This window comes from Lagenorhynchus albirostris, chromosome 12, assembly GCF_949774975.1.
Source record: "Lagenorhynchus albirostris chromosome 12, mLagAlb1.1, whole genome shotgun sequence".
In the NCBI taxonomy this organism is placed as follows: domain Eukaryota; kingdom Metazoa; phylum Chordata; class Mammalia; order Artiodactyla; family Delphinidae; genus Lagenorhynchus; species Lagenorhynchus albirostris.
This window is the reverse complement of record NC_083106.1, coordinates 6439681-6463371: the sequence shown is the minus strand read 5'-3', so window position 1 is coordinate 6463371 and position 23691 is coordinate 6439681. Positions and strand designations below refer to the sequence as shown.

At 40.0% G+C, this 23691-nt stretch overlaps 1 protein-coding gene across 6 annotated transcripts in view; it reads right to left on the bottom strand.

The window, feature by feature from the left end:
* LOC132530597 (E3 ubiquitin-protein ligase parkin) overlaps positions 1 to 23691 on the bottom strand; it is a 1420256-nt gene that overhangs the window by 677913 nt on the left and 718652 nt on the right. For all 6 annotated transcript variants that reach the window (XR_009543830.1, XR_009543829.1, XM_060167843.1 and 3 more), the window contains exon 6: positions 9072 to 9187. Coding sequence is in view for 4 of the 6 variants with exons in the window: in XM_060167843.1 (XP_060023826.1) it covers positions 9072 to 9187 (116 nt within the window). In the remaining 2 variants the exon portion in view is untranslated. The remainder of the gene's footprint in view (positions 1 to 9071; positions 9188 to 23691) is intronic.

The window sequence follows — 23691 nt, the reverse complement described above, 5'->3', positions numbered from 1 at the left end:
GAGCTGAAGCCGATTGAGAGGGAGCAGACATAAGAAAAGCTCTCTGCCCTCCCTTATTTGCCTAAAAGCAGGACAAACATTTGTCAATGTATCCCCCTCCCCTTTCTATCAAGGACAGAAGTTAATCACTGGAGACAACTTTAGACACTTATCAGCCCAGAGGGCACCAGAGGAGTCTATACAGCAAACTTTACTAACTAGTCCTTACCCTTCATTAGTTCCACCATATATTCACCCGCCCACAATCTGTTCCCGTAGAAGTTCAATGTCTCTTTCCTTTGTCTTGTCGCTTCTCCACAAATTCATTGTTCTTCAGCTAAGGGGCTACAGAAGCCCAAGTTCTAACCATCTGTTTGAGTTACTCATCTCTGGGTACTCCCATGTGTATGTGTGTTGCATGTGCTAACAAATTTCTTTCTTTTCTTTTTATTGTGTCTTTTGTCAGAACCCCAGCTGGAGAACCTAGAAGGGTAGAAGGAAAGTACTTTTTTTCCTCCCCTACACTACAATAGTACTAACTACTTTACAAGAGTCTTCTAAATTTGTTTGCGTTTTGTTCAAAATCAATTAGCAATCGTTAATCAAAGTATTCAACTAATGAATGTCCCAAATCTTCAGCTTTTGAAGCCTCAAGTAACAAAAAATCACTGGAAAAGGTTTGCGAGAAGACATTGAAACTAATCCCTGTAAAAGTAGGGGGGAAACTGATAAGATTAAATGATGAGAACTCAAATGATATACTGGATTTCCATTCTGAAATCTATAACTGAACTTTTGGAATATTTCAATTGGTGGGAAGAATTTTACAGTGAAACTCCTATTTTTAATTTGTAGTTTCCATATTGATATCACAAAGAAGTGGAATTGAGAAAACTGACTTTGCTGCATCTAAATGTGGTAGAACTTTCAAAATATGCATAAATAAAAATAACGTATTTGGCAAGTTCTGTTTTGTAAAAATGCTTGTCAAAGAAAGGTTCTCTGAGTGGAGCAAAAAACAGTACTTGGGATAATATTCTGTCAGAAATATTTGCTCATTTTAATTAAAAACATGTTAGAATTGAGATTACTTTATCAAAATCTTCTCTGAGCTTGCTGCCAGTAGAGGTAGGTTTCCTCAGTTAAAATATTATGATCTGTAGAGAAACATCCATTGGAGGCATTAACAATTTTAAATGTTTTAGTCACACCACAACTGAAGAAGACTTTAGGCACCTGTTTTTTTTAGTTAAAAAAAAATACAAACATACATTTTAACCAAAATCGCTCAGGAGGAGGAACTGGATGGAGACGGGTAATGACAGCACCAGGTGTCAGAGTTTAGTTTTGGGGTCAAGGGTCAAGGTTCTTTCCAGGGTGACATGAAAGGAGGAAGGGCTTCAGCATAGCAGGTAATGTCAGCATCTAGCTGGCTGGATGTAAGATAGCAAATTAGCCTATGTATTTTTAAAATGTTGTCTTGGTCAAGTGAAACAAATCACTGGGAAATCTTGGCCTAAAGAGCTAAGTTTGGGTCCCTGTTTCATAGCAATGACACCGAGAATGCACTGAAGTGCAATGTCAGTTCTGCCTTGCCTGGATGAGCCCATCTCCACCGCACCACTCACCTACAAGCCTGTGCAGATGGCACTGGCTCTCCCTGCATCCGACTTAAAAACATGTTTATCTCAGCTTGAAGCCCCTGAAACAGTTCCTTGAGTCACAGATGAGCTCAATAAATATCTGTTGCATGAACAGATTGACTTTTAAGTTCTCTCTATAAGAGAAGGAGGCATTAAAGACAATAGACTTCTGAATAAAATTGCTTTGCCCATGATATTGCTATTATAGGATGCTGCCTTCTGTGTTCACACTTCTGCACATCAATGTGTGGGTGTGATGGTGTAAGGACTGTCACAACAGCACATGAAGCAGCCCTTAGTGCTGTGAAAATCTACGTCTAGACCTAGAAACCCTTGAAATTCCATTCCCAGTGTACTTCAGATGCCAAAATTGAGGCCATGTTTTCTTTGACATAGAATTTGTCAAATTAACAAGAAACAGAATCAACACATCATGACCCTTACTTCAAAAAATAACTTGTCTGCTCTGCACGTTATTGAGACTATTGCTTATTTGGTTGCAAGTAGCTCTACAAGCTGTGAAGCCACAAAGGACAAATCTGCAAATACCTAATTCTAAATGTCATGGGAAACAAGAACTATGTAGATGATGTATATAGAGGGTGAGGTAGATGATATCATTGCTTACCAATAAGAAATATCCCAGCAGTTTAAATTTTCTGAGGATAAGAATCAGTGCAAATATTATTTGCAATACACATAATTTCTTTCCCTCCACAAGTTTATAATGAATTGCTAATTATAAGGATAAAGTTGCAATTAAAAGCAAATGCACAAGTCACTTACAATATTTTTCTAAGCAAAATTAGCTCTTTAAAGACTCTGTGGGCATTTATTTCCAATGAAAATGGACCTTAAAAGTAATGGTCGGCTGTCACCAAAGTCCTAGTGAGGGCCACTTGGATGCTTTAGGAATACAGCCGCTTCTTAACATCCACCATCAGAAAATGAACTGCTTAAAATCCAGACGGTTACAACATGGAAGGTTGACCTTAATAGATACGAAATTGGTCCAGAAGGATTTGCAATATCGTCCTAGTAGTGCCAGCGGGGGCTGCTGTGCACCTGCAGCGACAGTTAAATGAAAAGGTGAGGCTTATGAATTTCATGCACAAGCACCTGTAACATCTCCAGGAAACCCCGCTGATGCAGCCACTTGGATCTGAAATCTACAGGGTTCACTGCAGGAGAAATGAAGGTCACTGACTGACATTAAAACTGACATGGCTCACATTTCAAAGTCTCAATGTTGATAAAATACTTCTTCTGTTTTTATAAGTAACTGACCCCAAACAATATAGCTGAGTAATCTATCTCCTACTAGTAGGACTCTGAAATTTGGCTTTCTCCTTTATTTCTAATAGTGCCTTAAAACTCTCTACTGATTTCTGATTAATTTATTTTGTTTAAGTCAGTTTGGACAATTCCATTAGATTCAGAAGGGATTTTTAAAAGTAGAGAGTTCCACACAAAAAGAATTTGTTTTCTGTTTGTCACACTGAATAAAACAGGTTTACTTTAATCCAAACCAGCAAATATTTATGTAAATCTCTTGGATGCAAAGACTTGTGCAGGACACTGTATCAATAGCATCAGTCAGGTTTGCACATCAGTCAAGCTTGGACCTCATCCTTCCAGCAGCCTACAACTTAGAGTAGACAGACATGTATACAGCTGTTTTCTTCAACTCTTACTGGTGTTTAAATTGTCTTTGTATTTCACTTTACTGCTAGTATTTTCCTTTTCACATGCAATCCTACCTTCCAACCTCACCAGATAGCTTGCCTTTTACTGTCCAGAGAAAACTGGGACCATGCAGGGGGTAAGGTGTGATGAGAGAAAAACACACAGGCCTTGATGTGTAGGTTGGTTCAGCCAGTTCCTCGTGGTAAGACCAGGTGTAATTTTTTAAATGTCTTAGCCTCAACTTCTTCATACGTAAGATAGACGTTCAAAGAATTTGAAATTAAAGAATTACAAGTCATTAAGCATCACCTTCGAATTTCAAAGGAGGCAATGCAATTGCCTTAATGTAAGGCTTTACCCAAATGAAGGATTCTCCTTTCTGGAAGGGTTTATAGCAGCTCTCCCTCAAGACTCGATCAGACTGAGGTGTGCCACACTTTTTCAGGAAAGAATCTCACAGCTTAAGTAGAGAGATCTTACTCCAATGGGGTCTGGGCACAGTGTGAAGTTACTCGTTTCAAGCTAGAAGACATATCTTTGAAGTTTCCTCTTTCATCTTAAAAAGTTATGATATTCCATTCTACTATAGAAGGTACTCCTGTTTATTCTACTATCAATTTGGTATTCTGATTTACCTTTCTCTAGAATGCTATGTAAGATGGACACTCCAAGATACTCCCATACTTAAAGGGAAGTATTTTTTGTTCCTGGCATGTTACATTACCTAGGAGTATACATACTATTTGGGTCAGATAGGAGAAATATATAGATCTGTATGCTCAAAGAATATCACTGCTGCTATGACACAAACACACACACACAATTTCAAGGATTTTTCCATTACAGAAATAAAGCCACTTACTGAAAAAGTCTCTGTGATGACCTAGATGGGTGGGGTGGGGGAGTGTGGGAGGGAGGTCCAAGAGGGAGGGGATATATGTACACATACAGCTCATTCACTTCACTGTATAGCAGAAACTGACACAACATTGTAAAGCAATTATACTCCAATAAAAAAAAAGATTTCAGTTAAATCCTATGTGAGTATACCTGTAGTCTCTCACAATGCTCTTCAGAGCCTGATGATGAATCAAATCATACGTTTCCATCTGACACCAAAATGTCAAGAAACGGTAAAGCTGATAGAAGATAGCCATTAAGCAACATAAAAGGAACTTCTATATAGAATTGACAAGAGAAGCGTAGACATAACAAATGCATTCAAAGGGAACATAACTAAGATACCCATTTCTCATCTCTCTTTGTTAAATCAACAAATGAATTCATACCAAAATACTATCAAATCATAGTCAAATCACTCTCCCCCAGGAACACCAAGAACAAGTCCAAACAGACTTTCAGATAAACCTTTACTAATCTCCAAGCCCAAGTAAATCTTTTAAGTGCGCAATCCAAGGCATTGCTCCAGTAGGCTGAATGAACCTTAACACAAATCTGAAAGCAAGAAAATTATTTAAAAACATTTATATCAAACAACAATGACATCGAAAACATAAGGCTTTATTGGAAGGGTTAAGGAAAATTACAAGGTAGTAGTGCTTCTTAGATTTAATGTCCTACTGGGAAGTGGACTATAGAACATAAGAAAACATAAGACTTTATTGAAAGTCGAAACATAAGACTTTATTGGAAGAGGTAAGGAAAATTACAAGGTAGTAGTGCTTCTTAGATTTAATGTCCTACTGGGAAGTGGACTATAGAACATGTTTCTGGAAGGTGAAATTTTGACTATAAACATGGTTGTTTTTTACTCTGTCTTCGGTTTTGGAAACCAGGAATAATGAATAAAGGTGAAAAGTACAGGGACGCACTAGGAAGCTTTAGAAGAAGCAAAGCTAGGGAAGGAGGGTGGTGATTTTTTTCTTTTTGCCAAATGATATCATGGTAATAATTTTTCTATTTTGTTATGTTTTCAAATTTTATATTTTTAAATTTTAAGAAGGCTCATTCTGTAAAGTAAGATTCATGGTGCAGAAATACTGTTTTCCCCAAAGCTACCTGATATCAGGGTGAGCCCCAAGATATACACACTGGTTGGGGAAGGAATACAATCTTACTTTGGCATTGCCCGTGTCATTTTTTTGTGGCTGAATATTGTTATTCCTGAGTGCAATTGAGGTATCCAGGGATGTGTTGAACCTTTCTGATATAATTTCTATTGTAAATACTTAACAGCACAGCTATTATACCTTCAAGTGCTGTAATTTCTGGTTTTGGCTCAAGTTTTTGCTTTTGGCTCCATTCACTATTTACTCATAAACCTAAGACTATCAACTGATAACCTCAATTGGATGAAGATCAAGCCACTACTGTAAATAAGGAGTGGGGACCGCAAGGCTGGATGGCAGATGGGAACCTGATGGCTCACACAAAACCTCAGGACGTTTTAGCCCTCAAATAGTTCGCTTTTATCTTTAAGAGACAGGAAAATATTTTATATACAATATAAACTCAAAAGACACAAATCACGTACCTGAATTAAAATTTAAGCCTAACATCTGGAAATGAATAGCACATTTATCTTATACATTTTTCTACATATTACAACCACATATGTGTCATTTGGAGGCCAGTATCATTGAAAACCTCATTTTTTATTTCTGCATCTGTCAGAAGACAGGACCACAAACAAGTGCTTTCTCAAATGATACTATTGATTTATAGGCTGTGAACAAGGATTGTTTCTACCTTTTGCAGTTCTTCAGAACCAGTCAGAGCCTTACAGTTTACCTACTTCAATTCTTGGATTTTATAAGGAAACTGAAGGCTTAAGAGATTGTTACATTGCTAGATCAAAAAATTAGCTTAATGGCATTGGAGTTCCTTGAATATGTTATTATACACTTGTAAAGAATCATTAAAAGAGAGAATTATTATTAAGAAGGTAGATGAAAAATGCCGATCTCTTTTTATACAAAAGTACATGTTTGTAAGCACGAAAATAAATAAAATTCGTACCTTGCTACCAATTCTCTACAAACTATTTCAGAGAATAGAAGCAGGATAAATGCTTCCTAATTCATTCTAGGAGGCCAGCATTACCTTAATATCAAAACCAGACAAAGGCAATACAAGAAAACTACAGACAAATATCTCTCATGAACATAGAAGAAAAATTCTCAACAAAATATAGCCAATCAAATCTAAAAATGTATAAAAAGTATTATACACAATGGCCAAATGGGATTTATCCTAGAGTTTACAAGGCAGATTCAACACTGAAAAATGAATTAATGTAATCCATTACATTAATAGACTAAAAAGAAAAATCACATGATAATATCAATAGATGCAGAAAAAAAATCTGACAAAATCTAACATACATTAATGATAAACACTTTCAGTAAAGTAGGAATAAGAGGGGGACTCCCCGAACTTGATAAACTCTATCAACAAAATATCTACAACTAATGTCATACTTAATGTAAGAAACTTGAACTTTCCCACTAAGATCAGGTACAAGACAAGGATGTGCTCTCTCACTATTCCTTTCGAAATCATACTGTAAGTCCTAGCTAATGAAATAAGGCAAAAAAAGGAAATAAAGGTATACAGATTGGAAAGGAAGACAAAAAACTGTCTTTGTTCACAGATGACATGATCATCTATGCAGAAAATACAAAAGAATCGACAAAAAAATCCTGGAAATAATAAGCACTTATAGCAAGGTTGCAAGGTACAAGGTTAATATGCAAAAGTCAATTGCCTTCCTATATACCAAGAATGAATATGTGCAATTTGAAATAAAAACACCATTTACATTGGCATCTGAAATTTGAAGTACTTAGGTATAAATCTAACAAAATATGAAATAAGATTTGTATGAAGAAAACTACAAAACTCTGATTGATGAAATCAAAGAAGAACTAAATAAATGGAGGTATTCCATGTTTGTGGGTAGGAAGACTCAATATTATCAGGTTGTGGGTTCCTCCCAAATCAATGTATACATGCAATGAAATTCCAATCAAAATCCCAGCATTATTTTACGGATATCAACAAATTGATTTTAAAGTTTAATTGGAGAGGAAAAGACCCAAAATAGTCAACACAATATTGAATGAAAAAGCAAAGCTGGACTGACATTACCTGACTTCAAGACTTACTATGAAGCTATAATCAAGACAGTGTAGTGTTGGTGAAAGAATAGACATAGAGATCAGTGGAACAGAACAGAGGGCCCAGAAATAGACCCTGATCTTTGACAAAAGAACAAAGGCAATACAATGGAGCAAAGATATTCTTTCCAACAAACAATGCTGGAAAAATGGGACATCTACATGCAAAAAATGGACCTAGACACAGACCTTACACCCTTCAGAAAAATTAACTCAAAATGGATCACAGACCTACATATAAAACACAAAACCATAAGACTCTTAGAAGATGACATAGGAGAAAACCTAGATGACCTTGGTCATGGCACAACTTTTTAGATACAACACCACAGCCACAAGGCATAAAAGAAATAATTGATAAGCTGGACTTCATTAAAATTCAGAACTTTTGATGTACAAAAGACAATGTCAAGATTATGAGAAGACAAGCCACAGACTGAGAGAAAACATTTGCAAAACACACATCTGATAAAGGACTTATCCAAAATATACCAAAAATACTTACAACTCAACAAAAAGAAAACAATCTAATTAAAAAATGGGCCAAAGGCCATAACAGACACCTCACCAAAGAAGACATACAGATAGCAAATAAGCGTATAAAAAGATGTTCCACATCATATGTCATCAGGGAAGTGCAAATTAAAGCAACAATATGATGGAATCTTAGGTACCTATAAAAATGTGTTTTCATGTAATATTCCATGACACGGAAATCTTATCATGCTACCATGTTAAATGGAAAAAGCCACATACAAAACTCTATATACAATACAATTACATATAGCACACACACACACACGCACACACACACACACACACACACACACACACACACACACACACACACACGCACGCACCATACAGACATGCAAATGTTCAGGCATACCCAAGATACTGGAAAGAATTAAACCAAAATCTTATTAACCATGAGGATAGAATTTCTAACACTTTAAGTTAATTATTTCTAAAATAAAAAATAAAGCATTAACAAGAAAAAAACACAACAATCAGCAAAATACAAATGCAGAATATTGGGGTGTCCTCATGCAGGCTTTAATGACATCCCTATGTATGAATCTGTCAACATAAGGAGAAATAGTCATTTTCTCTAACCTACAGAGAGGGCATTCCTCTGCTGCCTGATATGAGAGGGGGCCTTACTCAATCAAGTGGTTAGTTACACATACACACTTAAATCTAACTGTGTATGAATACAGTAGCTTTTATTTATAAAACCCCCAAAAAATAATGACAGGAAAATTTTTCTTGCAGGAGACAATACTATTTTTCCAGCAATTGTCTCCTTGTGTATCTGGGAGGTGGTTCATTTCCTTAGAAAGATGTTGTGAGTTATTAATATAAAGGTCACAGCTTAACAGCAGGAAACACAGAGGCAATGCTCCTAGTAAGATAATATGATCAACACTACATATTTTAATGCCATCTTTATCAACTTTAATGGAAGGTTCTAAAATACTGGCTGGTGGGCTGCATTCTGACTTATAGAAAAATGTTTCCGATTTCTCCTTTGAAAAATTAAAAAGTTACTTTAATTACCTATTGTTTTCAGACACGTTGAGAAAGCCACATGTTGAGAGTGACAGTGTTTTCAGATCCTTACCTGATGTCCATACATGTTATGCAGGTGATGTCTCGACTATTTGTTGTGATCAGGTTCAAAGCTACTGACGTTTCCTTGTCAGAGGTCGGGTGTGCTCCACATTTAAAGAAAAATTCCTGAAAGAATGAGAAATACGATCACTGACATGGAATCCGGCTGGCCATTTCCCCCTCTAAACATTTTCACAGTAAAGAATCTCTTCAGGAAGAGAAGAGATCTATCATTAGGTGTGAGTCTGAAATAAATCAACATCAACTCTTTTGAGGGAAACTAATGTCCTTGTGCCAAACTATTCAACAAGTTCTCTTTTTAGAAGGGTCCAATTGTCTGCTAGTCTTTTCTTCTTTTTCTCTTTCAGCCAGGTTGCTGGGGGAACACTCTGTGTGTGCCCCTAGCTCACCACTCGGTGAGAAGTGAGTCTGGTAAAATAACACAGTGTGGATGCAGGAGGAAGCCTGAAATAGCATCTCGAAAATGAGGAAGAGGAGACCCTGAGCCACGAAATGATTTGCCCAAAGTCAGACAGTCAGAGGTGAATCCAGGAAGTAACCCAGGCTTCTTAAAGGGAAACTCAGTGCTTTTTCTACAGGATCACTGCACAGTTGGTCAGTTAGCAGCAAGAATATAGTGCAGGGTAAGAAATCCAGCAATCTCAACTATTGATAAGCATGCTAATATTGCAGGCTTATGGAGGAGCAGAGTGTGCCTCTCCCCTCGTTCTGCCCCCTTTGGCATCCCAGGATTCCCTGGGAGTCTCACCTGCCCACCCTGCCAGGCAGTTAGGAATGTTCTAAACCCGCACCTCTTTCCTTCTTAGTTCATTTCCCAGCCCTGTCCTGCCACACACTCCTTTATCTTAGCTTGTGGGATCGTAGTTCCCCAAGCAGGGACTGAACCCTGGCCCTGGGCAGTGAGAGTGTGAAGTCCTAACCTCTGACCGCCCGGGAATTCCCAAGATACATCTTTTGATTGATAATATTCTCCCTTCTCAAACAAAATATTTTTTGTTTTTCTGATTTTCATCTTCTGTTATTTCTGTATTTTTCACATACCCCTTTTCCCTCTCACACACCAAAGTGTTTGACAGGTAAGTACTCTGCTTCTTGTCAAACAGTCTGTACAGCTTCCATGGTAATAACATCCCTGAAGCTAAATTGTGTGCCACTGCAAAACTTCTGTACAAATGTAACACTGGAGGACAGAAGAACCCTTGCATATACACTTAATCCTCAGCTCCATTTGTGTATAACTACTGGGATATAGAAAGTATTTTCCCTTTTAACACTAGACCTGGTGTCAGCAAACTTTTATTAAAGCACCATATATTAAATGTCTTCAGCTTGGCGGGCCATATGGTCTTTGTTGCACTGCTCGACTCTGCATTATTGTCTAAAAGCAGCCATGGACCATATGCAAATGAATGGATGTGACTGTGTCCTAATAAAACTTTATTTACAAAAACATGTAGCAAATTGGATTTTGCCTGCAGGCACAGATTGTCCAACCAAAAGACCCTGAGATATCTGTGGAATGTCTTATTCACATTTGTATCCTAACAGTATACAGGACAAGCATTAGATATATTTTCTTAAATTAAAAAAAAATCAATAGATTTACTTAATAAATGCTACCAGTGTTTCTTTATACATCTGACACCACCACTCTTAATCTGTCCTTTCCCTGCTTGTAACCAAACTAACTTCCTCCTCCTCTGACCTGAGACACAGTGAGCCACACCTGTGGGTGTCAAAGTCCAATGGGCATCAGAATCACCCAGGAGGCTTGTTAAACTAGACATCGCTGGGAGCCACCCCAGGTGTTCTGACACAGCGCCAAGGATTTGCATTTCCAACAAGTTTCCAGGTGATGCTGTTACTACTGCTCTGCGGACCACACTTTTGAGAACCACTGAGTTACAGCAACATTAGCGGTAAGGGGAGTAAACTCTACTTATTCTTTCGGAAGACAGTGGCTGTAGCAGACCTCGCTTATCACATGTGAAAATAATGTCATGTCTCAGGGAAAATATGTTACTCTTAAAAATCTGGAGTGTGCAGAGAAATGTCCTCAAGCCAGGAGTTAGGAACCCAGGCTGTTCTTAAGAACAAGTGTCTCATCAATTCCAGATGGTATAGCTGCTAGCTAGCCAGAACCCATCCTACCTGGGGCAAGTGACAGAGCAGCCAACCTGCCAGCCTGCAGTCCTCAGCCCAGAAGATGAGGGTGTGCCAACAGTCCTGCTATGATGGGTGGGGTGTGCAGTGCAGCTGATGGGAGCCCGTCAGGCATGTCTGTAAAGTCCAACGTGGCTTCCCTTGAAGCAGCATGGAAATCATACTGATTGTTTTTGTTTTCTCTTTTAACATGGAATGCCACCCTTTTCACTCAATTTTTTGAAATGATATACATCCTTCAAAGGTCAGTTCAAGGGTATTATGAAAAAGAGTTAAGGCAAACCTTGACTATCAAAACAAGACGTCTGGAGGACATGACTGATCCTTGTGAAATACACAGAGCTAGCTGTGACTGCTTTTTGCAGATATGAAAAAAATGCTCACTCAAAACGAAAAGTAATTCCTCCAAAATGGCTGAGTTGGCTGGACTATCAAGAAGATATTTCATATACAGACAGATAGTATTTATATTTTTTCTTAGCTTGCAGAAAGCTACTGGTAGACATTCAGCTAACAAATCACATACTGCTCTAACACCAGCTAAAAGTCAGATAAAAGCCAAAATCCTTTTTAATGGAGGTAGGGATTTGACAAACAATGCTATAATAAGTTACAAATGTTTGGAAAATTCCAGTAATTCACATGGCGTGATAGAATTAAAATACAAATTACCAACTCTGTATATTAAATATGTATCAGTCATCAGTGAATTTCCGGGTCTTCTCCACCAGTTTTTATGAAAGGAGGTTCTTTTCTGGTGCTAGAGTAGCAAAACTGGTGGAGGGTCCGAGATTTTGCCCAGCTTGCAAGCTAACAGACCGTCTCAGGGATGCTGGCAGAAGACATGAGACAAAAAAACTGCATGGCTCAGAGCCCAGGCAGAATGAAGTATGGACATCATGATTATGTCAGTTTCTCTGCATCCCAACTCCCAGGAGATGAAGTGGCCAGGCCAAGCTAGATGGGGGGTTTCTGCATCACAGCTGAGGACCCTGAGCTTAGGGAACCCAGATCTTTTATAAGGACCTGTAAGCCAACTTTCCCTTTGTCCTAAAGGGAGACACTGTGTTTATTATACTGAACAATAAGCAGGTCCACCTTTTACTCTAGAGAGAGATACTATCATTATTTTCCAGGTTGTTTGCTATACAATTTCCTTGAAAAGATTATCCAGAAAAAAAGGGTAGTGCTCCCTCACAAGTTGTGCAGAAACTTGAGAGAACCCTGGAGAAGTGTCTGCCAATAGTAATAACACCTTTTCCCACAGACTAATCAGCGGAACGATCTGATCATTTCCTGTCCTACACAATCAATGGGTTATTAGCACTTTCAAAATCTTTCTGATATTTGCAGGCTGCGTTCAAAACACACAAACAATAAAGCAAAACACAACAGAAGTAAAAAACCCTTGCTGAAAAATTCTGCCTTGGGTATTTCAACTTGCTTATGTAGAGTTGTCCTCTCACACAGCTGCATGATTCTTTTGGAGTAATCGTCTACGAATTCTGCTTTCTATGATGTTTGATGTTTTTCTCTTGATTGTTCAGATTAAAAAATCAAGGATGCCAAAGCCAGAAAAATCTTCTACCCAGGGTCTAAGCAGTGTGGTCAGAAAGCTGACACCACCGTGAGATCTAGCCATCAGGGGCATGACACCAGCTGAGCCCCACAAAGACCCAGGGAACAGCCCACTCTGGGCCAGATGACAGTGGTTGCGCCCCAGGGCCTGGCTGCTTGAGGTGGCATTACTCTAGTTCCAGTGGGTGCCGGGTTTGACAAGCAAAGTTACTGCTATATCACCAGGGATATAGTCCCCTATGGGTGCAGAAGAGAAAACTTCTTGCTCATTGCGGGGAGGGACATCTGTCAATTCTAGTGAAGGAAATATAGGATCCTTATGTGGTTAAATAAAGACTCTCAAAGGGACCCACCCATCGTTCACAAACGCCATCTCACAGGTAAAATCAGCTACAAAAAACCAGAAAGAAAACCAAACAAATCAAGTCCCATTAAATGAAATGAATTCCTGCACCTAACCAGGAGCTGCAGTTCCCACTGGCTGGCTCACTTCTCTTGGATCCATATACTCGGTTCTGGGAGGCCCTAATTAGCTATGGAGCTAAAGTCTATGACACTAATTGGCCAGGATTTTTTTTTTCCCCAAATGATAGTGTGAACTATTTTAAAAAATGAAAAAAAAAAAAAAATCCCAGAGTAAGACCTTAAAAAATGTGCTTGGGTTTATAATGTGACCCTGTTAAATGCTATTTAGTACTATAATGTGCTTTTCACCTTATTAATACTAAAGAGAAAATCCAAAATATAACAGAGTTATATTCTTTAAGTTCTTAGAAACATACTCATATTTTTGCCATTTCTGTGGACAAGGCTACGATTCTTTCCTTCCATTCTCACTGAGGCCTCGTATTTTATCATAACCCACTCATCCTTTCCTTTCAGATCTTAGAGGCCTAGCCCGCTGGCTGAATGACGCCCATAAAAAGCAATGTTATACGAAGGGAAAGACCTGTGAACAGTTCAACTGTTGGAAGCTACCTATTTCTCCTCATTCCATTCTGCTACGTGACTCAAGACACTGCCAGTGTTTCCAACAAAGGGGAAAATGAAAAGTATGGAAACGAATAAATAAACCAGCAAAATCTGAACTGGATTAATACCAAGAACCCAATTTATAAAAACTTATATAATCAGAAGCTAATCGTCAACTCTAAACACAAATTAATGTGTTCCAAATTTCTATAAAAATAACTTACAACTACCATCTGGCAAGCCCTGCTTGTCTCAAACACAATCTAGTTTCATAAACCTGAAAAAACAGCAGTGAGACCTGACTTCTTCCATCATGAAACTTCAAACAACTTTTATCGAACTTCTTAAAATAACAATTTTAATAGATATTGCTTAACAATTACATGTTTTCCACATAAAAAAGGTCTCTCTTTACAAAGAGTTAAATCGCATGTTAGTCTCCAACTTCTTCTTAGTTAATATCCCCCAAAGGCAATCTATCTTTCCTTTGATAAAATAAAAGGGACAGTTTTCACTATAAGGTTACAGTGGATCTACGGTCTGTACTAAAGAAGTAACTGGCCATTTGCATGGGTCAGGGTCAAGTTAGGGAAGCAGGGCCCATACCAGTTAGTTCAGTTGAGAGAATTTAATGCTGACGGAGATCTAGTTGCAAAGGTGGTGGAAACCCAGAATAACTAAACCAGGGCAGGAAGCTCCTTGCCATTAGCAGCGTTAGCACAGGGTGATCTAATCACCGGGGACTGGGGGACGGGGGTAGGTGGGAGGATGGATAAGATGCAGCCCCTGCCAAAGACCCCTCCCAAAGAGAAAGGGGGAAACATCCCAGCTCTGCCCTCTCTCCACCCTCCTATCTCTCACCAGGCTGTGCTTGGGGAAAGCCCGCCTGAAACAAGGAGAGGGGGTCTGCCTGTCCAAGCCACGCGCCAGCAGAGAGAGGAAGGGCAGGTGCATCTGAACGCCACCAGCACGTGCTGGTGCGCTGTCAGGAGGCAAAGCCAAGTCAAAAGTCTTCAACATTCACTGCTTGTTAGCGGGGACATATTCTAATCAGCCTCCAGAAAAGGAAAAATGATACGTTCAGATACGGTTCTGTAAAATGTATTAAATAAAAATACATAAATATTTACACTAAATAATAAACCTGTCAAAAGATTACCCACCCAAATTTTCAACTAAGAGGGACTGAGGACACAGAGGCATTGTTATCTATGAGAAAACTAGTAATAAGCATCTTACATCCCTATCAAAGAGGTCCTCGCTGTTACCAAGTTACAACAGACAAACTGTCACTTAGAATCAATCTAAATGTCTCTCATGAGCCTAGAAATTCTGTCCGTAGTATCCTCAGTCCGTCTCTCCTCAGCCTGCCAGCTCCAACAGTTCCACACTTGGTTATCTGCAGACTCTTTTGTAAGAAGCAACTGCTAGTTTTAAGTCTCATTAACCATTCAGAAATCTCATTATTAATGTGAATATGATAGTTTTAATTTTCTCTAAGCTAAAACATGACAAATGAGCATAATTACCATACTCTCTGCCTGGCACATAAGAAAAACCTGTAAATGAGCCATGCCACGACCTGCGCATCTGTGCCTTATTATTAGCGAATCTCAGTTTTCATGCCGATGCGTTAGGCTCCCTTTATATTAGGTAATCCAGGAAATAATTATATAAGCTTGGACATAAAATAACTATGCAACTTGTTAGGTTGTATAAGACTTGTAGACTTTGCTAATTTAACAATGCCAGTTGTAAAGTTAGGTTACACCTAAGTAAACAAAATCTCGAAAGTTAACGAGTCTGCTATCATGTTCAACGATGTTTGTTTTCTCTCAATAAGGTGTTAATAAAGCCTCTAGATGGTGTGCAAAGTTTATCAGGAGAAAGAAAATCAATATACTCCCACAAAAAGCAAAATCACGTCAGATCTTTGCTGAGAAGGTCAGTTGCTGCCTGTAAGCATCACAACCGCTGACAAAACCTTACAGAAGGCTTTCCGCCTCCTCCAAGGCCGCCCGTCCTTCGGTTAACAACAAATAAATAGATGATATGCATATAAAGAAGCATGCACATGTGCACAGGCATGTAAACGCACCAGACACGCAACGTGCCAAGCCAAGCCATTCTAAGCAGGAAAAAGTCTTAGCTCTGAAGTCAGCAAGCACACAGCTTTCTCATCTCACCACTGCGTCAGGTCCAATGGCGCAGCCATTTTCATATCAGTAAAATTGTTATATTCCAAAAGAATTTTTAAAATTTTATCCTATTACCGAAGTTAAAAGTATAAGCTAGGTCTGCTACCTAGTCCAATGTATAAAATAAAAATAAAAATTAAATTCTAAAATCCAAAAGGCGAGGAGGAGCTTCAAGATGGCGGAAGAGTAAGACGCGGAGATCACCTTCCTCCCCACAGATACACCAGAAATACATCTACACGTGGAACTGCTCCTATAGAACACATCCTGAACGCTGGCAGAAGACTTCAAACCTCCCAAAAGGCAAGAAACTCCCCACGTACCTGGGTAGGGCAAGAGAAAAAACAGAGACAAAGAATAGGGACGGGACCGGCGCCAGTGGAAGGGAGCCGTGAAGGAGGAACGGTTTTCACACACTAGGAGCCCCTTCGCGGGCGGAGACTGCGGGTGGCGGAGGGAGAAGCTTCGGAGCCGCGGAGCAGAGCGCAGCAACAGGGGTGCAGAGGGAAAAGCGGAGAGATTCCCGCACGGAGGATCGGTGCCGACCGGCACTCACCGGCTCCAGAGGCTTGTCTGCTCACCCGCCGGGGCGGGCGGGGCTCAGAGCTGAGGCTCGGGCTTCGGGCAGAGCGCAGGGAGAGGACAGGCGCGTGAACACAGCCTGAAGGGGCTAGTGCGCCACGGCTGGCCGGGAGGGAGTCCGGGAAAATGTCTGGAGCTGACGAAGAGCTAAGAGACTTTTTCTTGCCTCTCTTGTTTCCTGGTGCGCGAGGAGAGGGGATTCAGAGCGCCGCTTAAAGGAGCTCCAGAGACGGGCGCGAGCCCGGCTATCAGCGCGGACCCCAGACACGGGCATGAGACGCTAAGGCTGCTGCTGCCGCCACCAAGAAGCCTGTGTGCGAGCACAGGTCACTCTCCACACCTCCCCTCCCGGGAACCTGTGCAGCCCGCCACTGCCAGGGTCCCGTGATCCAAGGACAACTTCCCCGGGGGAACACGGCGCGCCTCAGGCTCCTGCAACGTCACGCCGCCGGCTCGTGCAACATCACGCCGCCGGCTCATGAAACGTCACGCCGCCTCTGACGCCGCAGGCTCGCCCCGCCTCTGCACCCCTCCCTCCCCCCCCCCCCCCCCCCCCCGGCCTGAGTGATCCAGAGCCACCGAATCAGCTGCACCTTTAACCCCGTCCTGTCTGAGCGAAGAACAGACGCCCTCCGGCAACCTACACACAGAGGCGGGGCCAAATCCAAAGCTGAACCCCGGGAGCTTTGCGAACAAAGAAGAGAAAGGGAAATCTCTCCCAGCAGCCTCAGGAGCAGCGGATTAAATCTCCACAATCAACGTGATGTACCTGCATCTGTGGAATACCTAAATAGATAACGAATCACCCCAAATTGAGGAGGTGGATTTTGGGAGCAACGATATATATTTTTTTTTCCCTTCTTCTCTTTTTGTGTGTATGTGTATGCTTCTTTGTGTGATTTTGTCTGTATAGCTTGGCTTTTACCATTTGTCCTAGGATTCTGTCTGTATTTTTTTCTTTAACTAAAATTTTTTTTCTTAATAATTATTTTTTATTTTAATAACTTTTATCTTCTTCTTTCTATTTTTTCTCCCTTTTATTCTGAGCCATGTGGAGGACAGGCTCTTGGTGCTCCAGCCAGGCGTCAGGGCTGTGCCACTGAGGTGGGTGAGCCAAGATCAGAACAGTGGTCCACAAGACGCCACCCAGCTCCACGTAATTTCAAACGGCGAAAATCTCCCAGAGATCTCCATCTGAACGCCAAGACCCAGCTCCACGCAACAATCATCAAGCTACAGTGCAGGACACCCCATGCCAAACAACTAGCAAGATAGGAACACAACCCCATCCATTAGGACAGAGGCTGCCGAAAATCATAAGGCCACAGACACCCCAAAACACACCACCAGACGTGGACCTGCCCACCAGAAAGACAAGATCCGCCTCATGCACCAGAACACAGGCACTAGTCCCCTCCACCAGGAAGCCTACGCAACCCACTGAACCAACCTTACCCACTGGGGACAGACACCAAAAACAATGGACACTATTAACCTGCAGCCTGTGAAAGGAGTCCCCAAATACAGTAAGTTAAGCAAAATGAGAAGACAGAGAAACACAGCAGCAGATGACAGAGCAAGGCAAAACCCCACCAGACCTAACAAATGAAGATGAAATAGGCAGTCTACTTGAAAAAGAATTCAGAATAATGATAGTAAAGATGATCCAAAATCTTGGAAATAGAATAGAGAAAATACAAGAAACGTTTAACAAGGACCTAGAAGAACTAAAGAGCAAACAAACAGTGATGAACCACAAAATAAATGAAATTAAAAGTTCTCTAGAAGGGGTCAACAGCAGAATAACTGAGGCAGAAAAACAGATAAGTGGCCTGGAAGATAAAATAGGGGAAATAACTACTGCAGAGCAGAATAAAGAACAAAGAATGAAAAGAATTGAGGACAGTCTCAGAGACCTCGGAGACAACATTAAACGCACCAACATTCAAATTATAGGGGTCCCAGAAGAAGAAGAGAAAAAGAAACGGACTGAGAAAATATGTGAAGAGATTATAGTTGAAAACTTCCCTAATATGGGAAAGGAAATAGTCAATCAAGTCCAGGAAGCACAGAGTCCCATACAGGATAAATCCACGAGAAACACGCCAAGACACATATTAATCAAACTATCAAAAATTAAATACAAAAAACAAATATTAAAATCAGCAAGGGAAAAACAACAAATAACACATAAGGGAATCCCCATAAGGTTAACAGCTGATCTTTCAGCAGAAACTCTGCAAGCCAGAAGGGAGTGGCAGGACATATTTAAAGTGATGAAGGAGAAAACCCTACAACCAAGATTACTCTACCCAGCAAGGATCTCATTCAGATTTGATGGAGAAATTAAAAGCTTTACAGACAAGCAAAAGCTGAGAGAATTCAGCACCACCAAACCAGCTTTACAACAAATGCTAAAGGAACTTCTCTAGGCAGGAAACACAAGAGGAGGAAAAGACCTACAATAATAAACCCAAAACAATTAAGAAAATGGTAATAGGAATATACATATCGATAATGACCTTAAATGTAAATGGATTAAATGCTGCAACCTAAAGACACAGAGTGGCTGAATGGATACAAAAACAAGACCCATATATATGCTATCTACAAGAGACCCACTTCAGACCTAGGGACACATACAGACTGAAAGTGAGGGGATGAAAAACATATTCCATGCAAAACCTAACCTTACACCTAAAGCAATTAGACAAAGAAGAACAAAAAACCCCCAAAGTTAGCAGAAGGAAAGAAATCTTAAAGGTCAGATCAGAAATAAATGAAAAAGAAATGAAGGAAATGATAGCAAAGATCAATAAAACTAAAAGCGGTTTATTTGAGAAGATAAACAAAATTGATAAACCATTAGCCAGACTTACCAAGAAAAAAAGGGAGAAAATTCAAATCAATAGAATTAGACACGAAAAAGGAGAAGTAACAACTGACACTGCAGAAATACAAAGCATCATGATAGGTTACTAGAAGCAAATATATGCCAATAAAATGGACAACCTGGAAGAAATGGACAAATTCTTAGAAATGCACAACCTTCCAAGACTGAACCAGGAAGAAATAGAAAATATGAACAGACCAATCACAGGCACTGAAATTGAAACTGTGATTAAAAATCTTCCAACAAACAAAAGCCCAGGACCAGACGGCTTCACAGGCAAATTCTATCAAACATTTAGAGAAGAGCTAATACCTATCCTTCTCAAACTTTTCCAAAATATAGCAGAGGAAGGAACAAACTCATTTGTTTGTTCTACGAGGCCACCATCATCTGATACCATTCTACGAGGCCACCATCATCTGATACCAAAACCAGACAAAGATGTCACAAAGAAAGAAAACTACAGACCAATATCACTGATGAACGTAGATGCAAAAATCCTCAACAAAATACTAGCAAACAGAATCCAACAGCACATTAAAAGCATCATACACTATGATCAAGTGGGGTTTATCCCAGGAATGTAAGGATTCTTTAATATATGCAAATCAATCAATGTGATACACTATATTAACAAATTGAAGGAGAAAAACCATATGCTCATCTCAATAGATGCAGAGAAAGCTTTCAACAAAATTCAACACCCATTTATGATAAAAACCCTCCAGAAAGTAGGCATAGAGGGAACTTTCCTCAACATAATAAAGACCATATATGACAAACCCATAGCCGACATCATCCTCAATGGTGAAAAACTGAAACCATTTCCACTAAGATCAGGAAGAAGACAAGGTTGCCCACTCTCACCAGTATTATTCAACATAGTTTTGGAAGTTTTAGCCACAGCAATCAGAGATGAAAAGGAAATAAAAGGAATCCAAATTGGAAAAAGAAGTAAAGCTGTCAGTGTTTGCAGATGACATGATACTATACATAGAGAATCCTAAAGATGCTACCAGAAAACTACTAGAGCTAATCAATGAATGTGGTAAAGTAGCAGGATACAAAATTAATGCACAGAAATCTCTTGCACTGCTATACACTAATGATGAAAAATCTGAAATTGTTGAGTTTATTTACAAAAATAAACTCAAAGTGGCTTAAAGACCTAAATGTAAGGCCAGACACCATCAAACTCCTAGAGAAAAACACAGGAAGAACACTCTATGACATAAATCACAGCAAGATCCTTTTTGACCCACCTCCTAGAGAAATGGAAATAAAAACAAAAATAAACAAATGGGACCTAATGAAACTTAAAAACTTTTGCACAGCAAAGGAAACCATAAACAACACGAAAAGACAACCCTTAGAAAGGGAGAAAATATTTGCACATGAAGCAATGGACAAAGATTAATCTCCAAAACATACAAACAACTCAAGCAGCTTAATATCAAAAAAACAAACAACCCAATCCAAAAATGGGCAGTAGACATAAGTGGACATTTCTCCAAAGAAGATATACAGATTGCCAACAAACACATACAAGAATGCTCAACATCATTAATCATTAGAGAAATGCAAATCAAAACTACATTGAGATATCACCTCACACTGGTCAGAATGGCCATCATCAAAAAATATACAAACAATAAATGCTGGAGAGGATGTGGATTAAAGGGAACCCTCTTGCACTGTTGGTGGGATTGCAAATTGATACAGCCACTATAGAGAACAGTACAGAGGTTCCTTAAAAAACTAAAAATAGAATTACCATATGACCCAGCAATCCCACTACTGGGGATATACCCTGAGAAAACCATAATTCAAAAAGAGTCATGTACCAAAATGTTCATTGCAGCTCTATTTACAATAGCCAGGACATGGAAGCAACCTAAGTGTCCATCGACAGATGAATGGATGAAGAAGATGTGGTACATATAAACAATGGAATATTACTCAGCCGTAAAAAGGAACAAAACTGAGTTATTTGTAGTGAGGTGGATGCACCTAGAGTCTGTCATACAGAGTGAAGTAAGTCAGAAAGAGAAAAACAAATACCGTATGCTAACACATATATATGGAATTAAAAAAAAAAAAGAAAAAAGAAAAATGGTCATGAAGAACCTAGGGGCAAGACGGGAATAAAGACACAGACCTACTAGAGAATGGACTTGAGGATATGGGTAGGGGGGAGGGTAAGCTGGGACAAAGTGAGAAAGTGGCATGGACATATATACACTACCAAACGTAAAGAAGATAGCTAGTTGGAAGCAGCCGCATAGCACAGGGAGATCAGCTCGGTGCTTTGTGACCACCTAGAGGGGTGGGATAGGGAGGGTGGGAGGGAGGGAGACGCAAAAGGGAAGAGATATGGGAGATACGTATAACTGATTCACTTTGTCATAAAGCAGAAACTAACACACCAGTGTGAAGCAATTATACTCCAAGAAAGATGTTAAAAAAACAAACAAACAAAGGCTCTGAAAACACAAAATTTTTTTTTTCTAAACTTGGCATGAAAATTCATTTATGGCATACCCTGACATGAACTGGCATGACATTATTTCTGGTCTATATTTATCCAGCCTAGTGTGACTATTCATGCTTTTCACTGCAAAATTACTATTTTTTAAAAAAATGACAGGGTGTAGACATTCCTGGAGATATTTCAGTTAAAATGTATGAACTGCAGGGCTTCCCTGGTGGCGCGGTGGTTGAGAGTCCGCCTGCATCATGCAGGCGGAGACGGGTTCGTGCCCCGGTTTGGGAGGATCCCACATGCCGCGGAGCGGCTGGGCCCGTGAGCCATGGCCGCTGAGCCTGTGCGTCCGGAGCCTGTGCTCCGCAATGGGAGACGCCACAGCAGTGAGAGGCCCGCGTACCGCAAAAAAAAAAAAAAAAAAAAAAAAGTATGAACTGCAGAATATTTCTAATATCTAAAAATTTCTAAATTTAAAACACTTCTGGCCCCCAGGTAGTAGATAAGTGGTTACGATTCTGCAACATAAAATTGTCTTAAATTCTTACTAATCCAGCAGGATGATCCTTGAAGTTCTAGACACAGTCTTTTATGTGAATCACTACAATGGTACCTTTAGTTCAGTCCAAATGAATAATTTTAGACTACTTGAAATACGTACATAAATAAATCCATGTGCACTTCCTACATTTCCCTTTATGCCAGACATAAACAATTTGAAAACTTTTAATGCCACCTACCTTCAAGAAGTCTAACTTCAAAACAAAAGCCACAAATAAAATGATTATCTTCCCCTCTACACCTGGATTGTAAGTTCTTCAGTGTGCCTTGACGAGGGCTTATTCAAATGTAATACTACTCAGTCATAATTTACTACTTGTAATTTACAAATAAAAGGGGGAATTGTTAAAGGAGACATATCAAATGATTCCTGAAGAGTAAACTAGAAGGTTTGGGGTCATTACTGACGCTTATAAAGTGCATGAGTTTACATAAATGTCTCTGTTCAGGCGGGAAAAAACAATCCTCATTCTCAGCTCAGGCAGCTGCTCAGACACCCTCAGACCCTGTTCCTCCCCTTCTCCTTCTCAGCCCAGGGTGAACTGGCATCTCTGGCTTCTCAATCAGAACACAACATCCCTCCACTTGCAGCCACAGCGTGAGAACCTGTCCAAGAATGAAGCCAGTGCTCAGAAGGGAACAGGGACAAGAGATGGAGAGGCAGAGCCCATGACCACATTCCTGTCCTGGATTTAGCTATGCCTGTGGCCCAGTTAATTAATTTATTTACATCCACCTCAAGAAATAACCACGCTTCTGGGGATTTTTCCCTCCAATGTTTACTCATTCAGAAACAAGTGTGATATCTTCTCCTTGCTCAGCCCTCAACTAAAAGCTGAGGATACAAAGGTAAACAAAATCCCTGCAAGAGTCCATAAGCCTGAAGGATAATGAGACACATCAACAAATATTTAAACAAAATTAAAACATGGTAAATACCTTCCAGACACCTGAACACTCATCTGGGCAGGGGCAAGAGAACAATGTGCAGCTTATGGGAGAACGGGAAGGCTCAGCTTTGAAGGGATAGTTCAAGTGGGTTTTAAACCGTCAGAGTTTGCCAGGTGGAGATGGTAGAGAAGAGAGCTCGGGAGCAAAGGTGCGTGAGAACTTGTGCTGGGGGATCAGACTCGCCGGAGCCTGGGACGCCTGGGCAGGGGAATGATGGGAAATCTGTAAT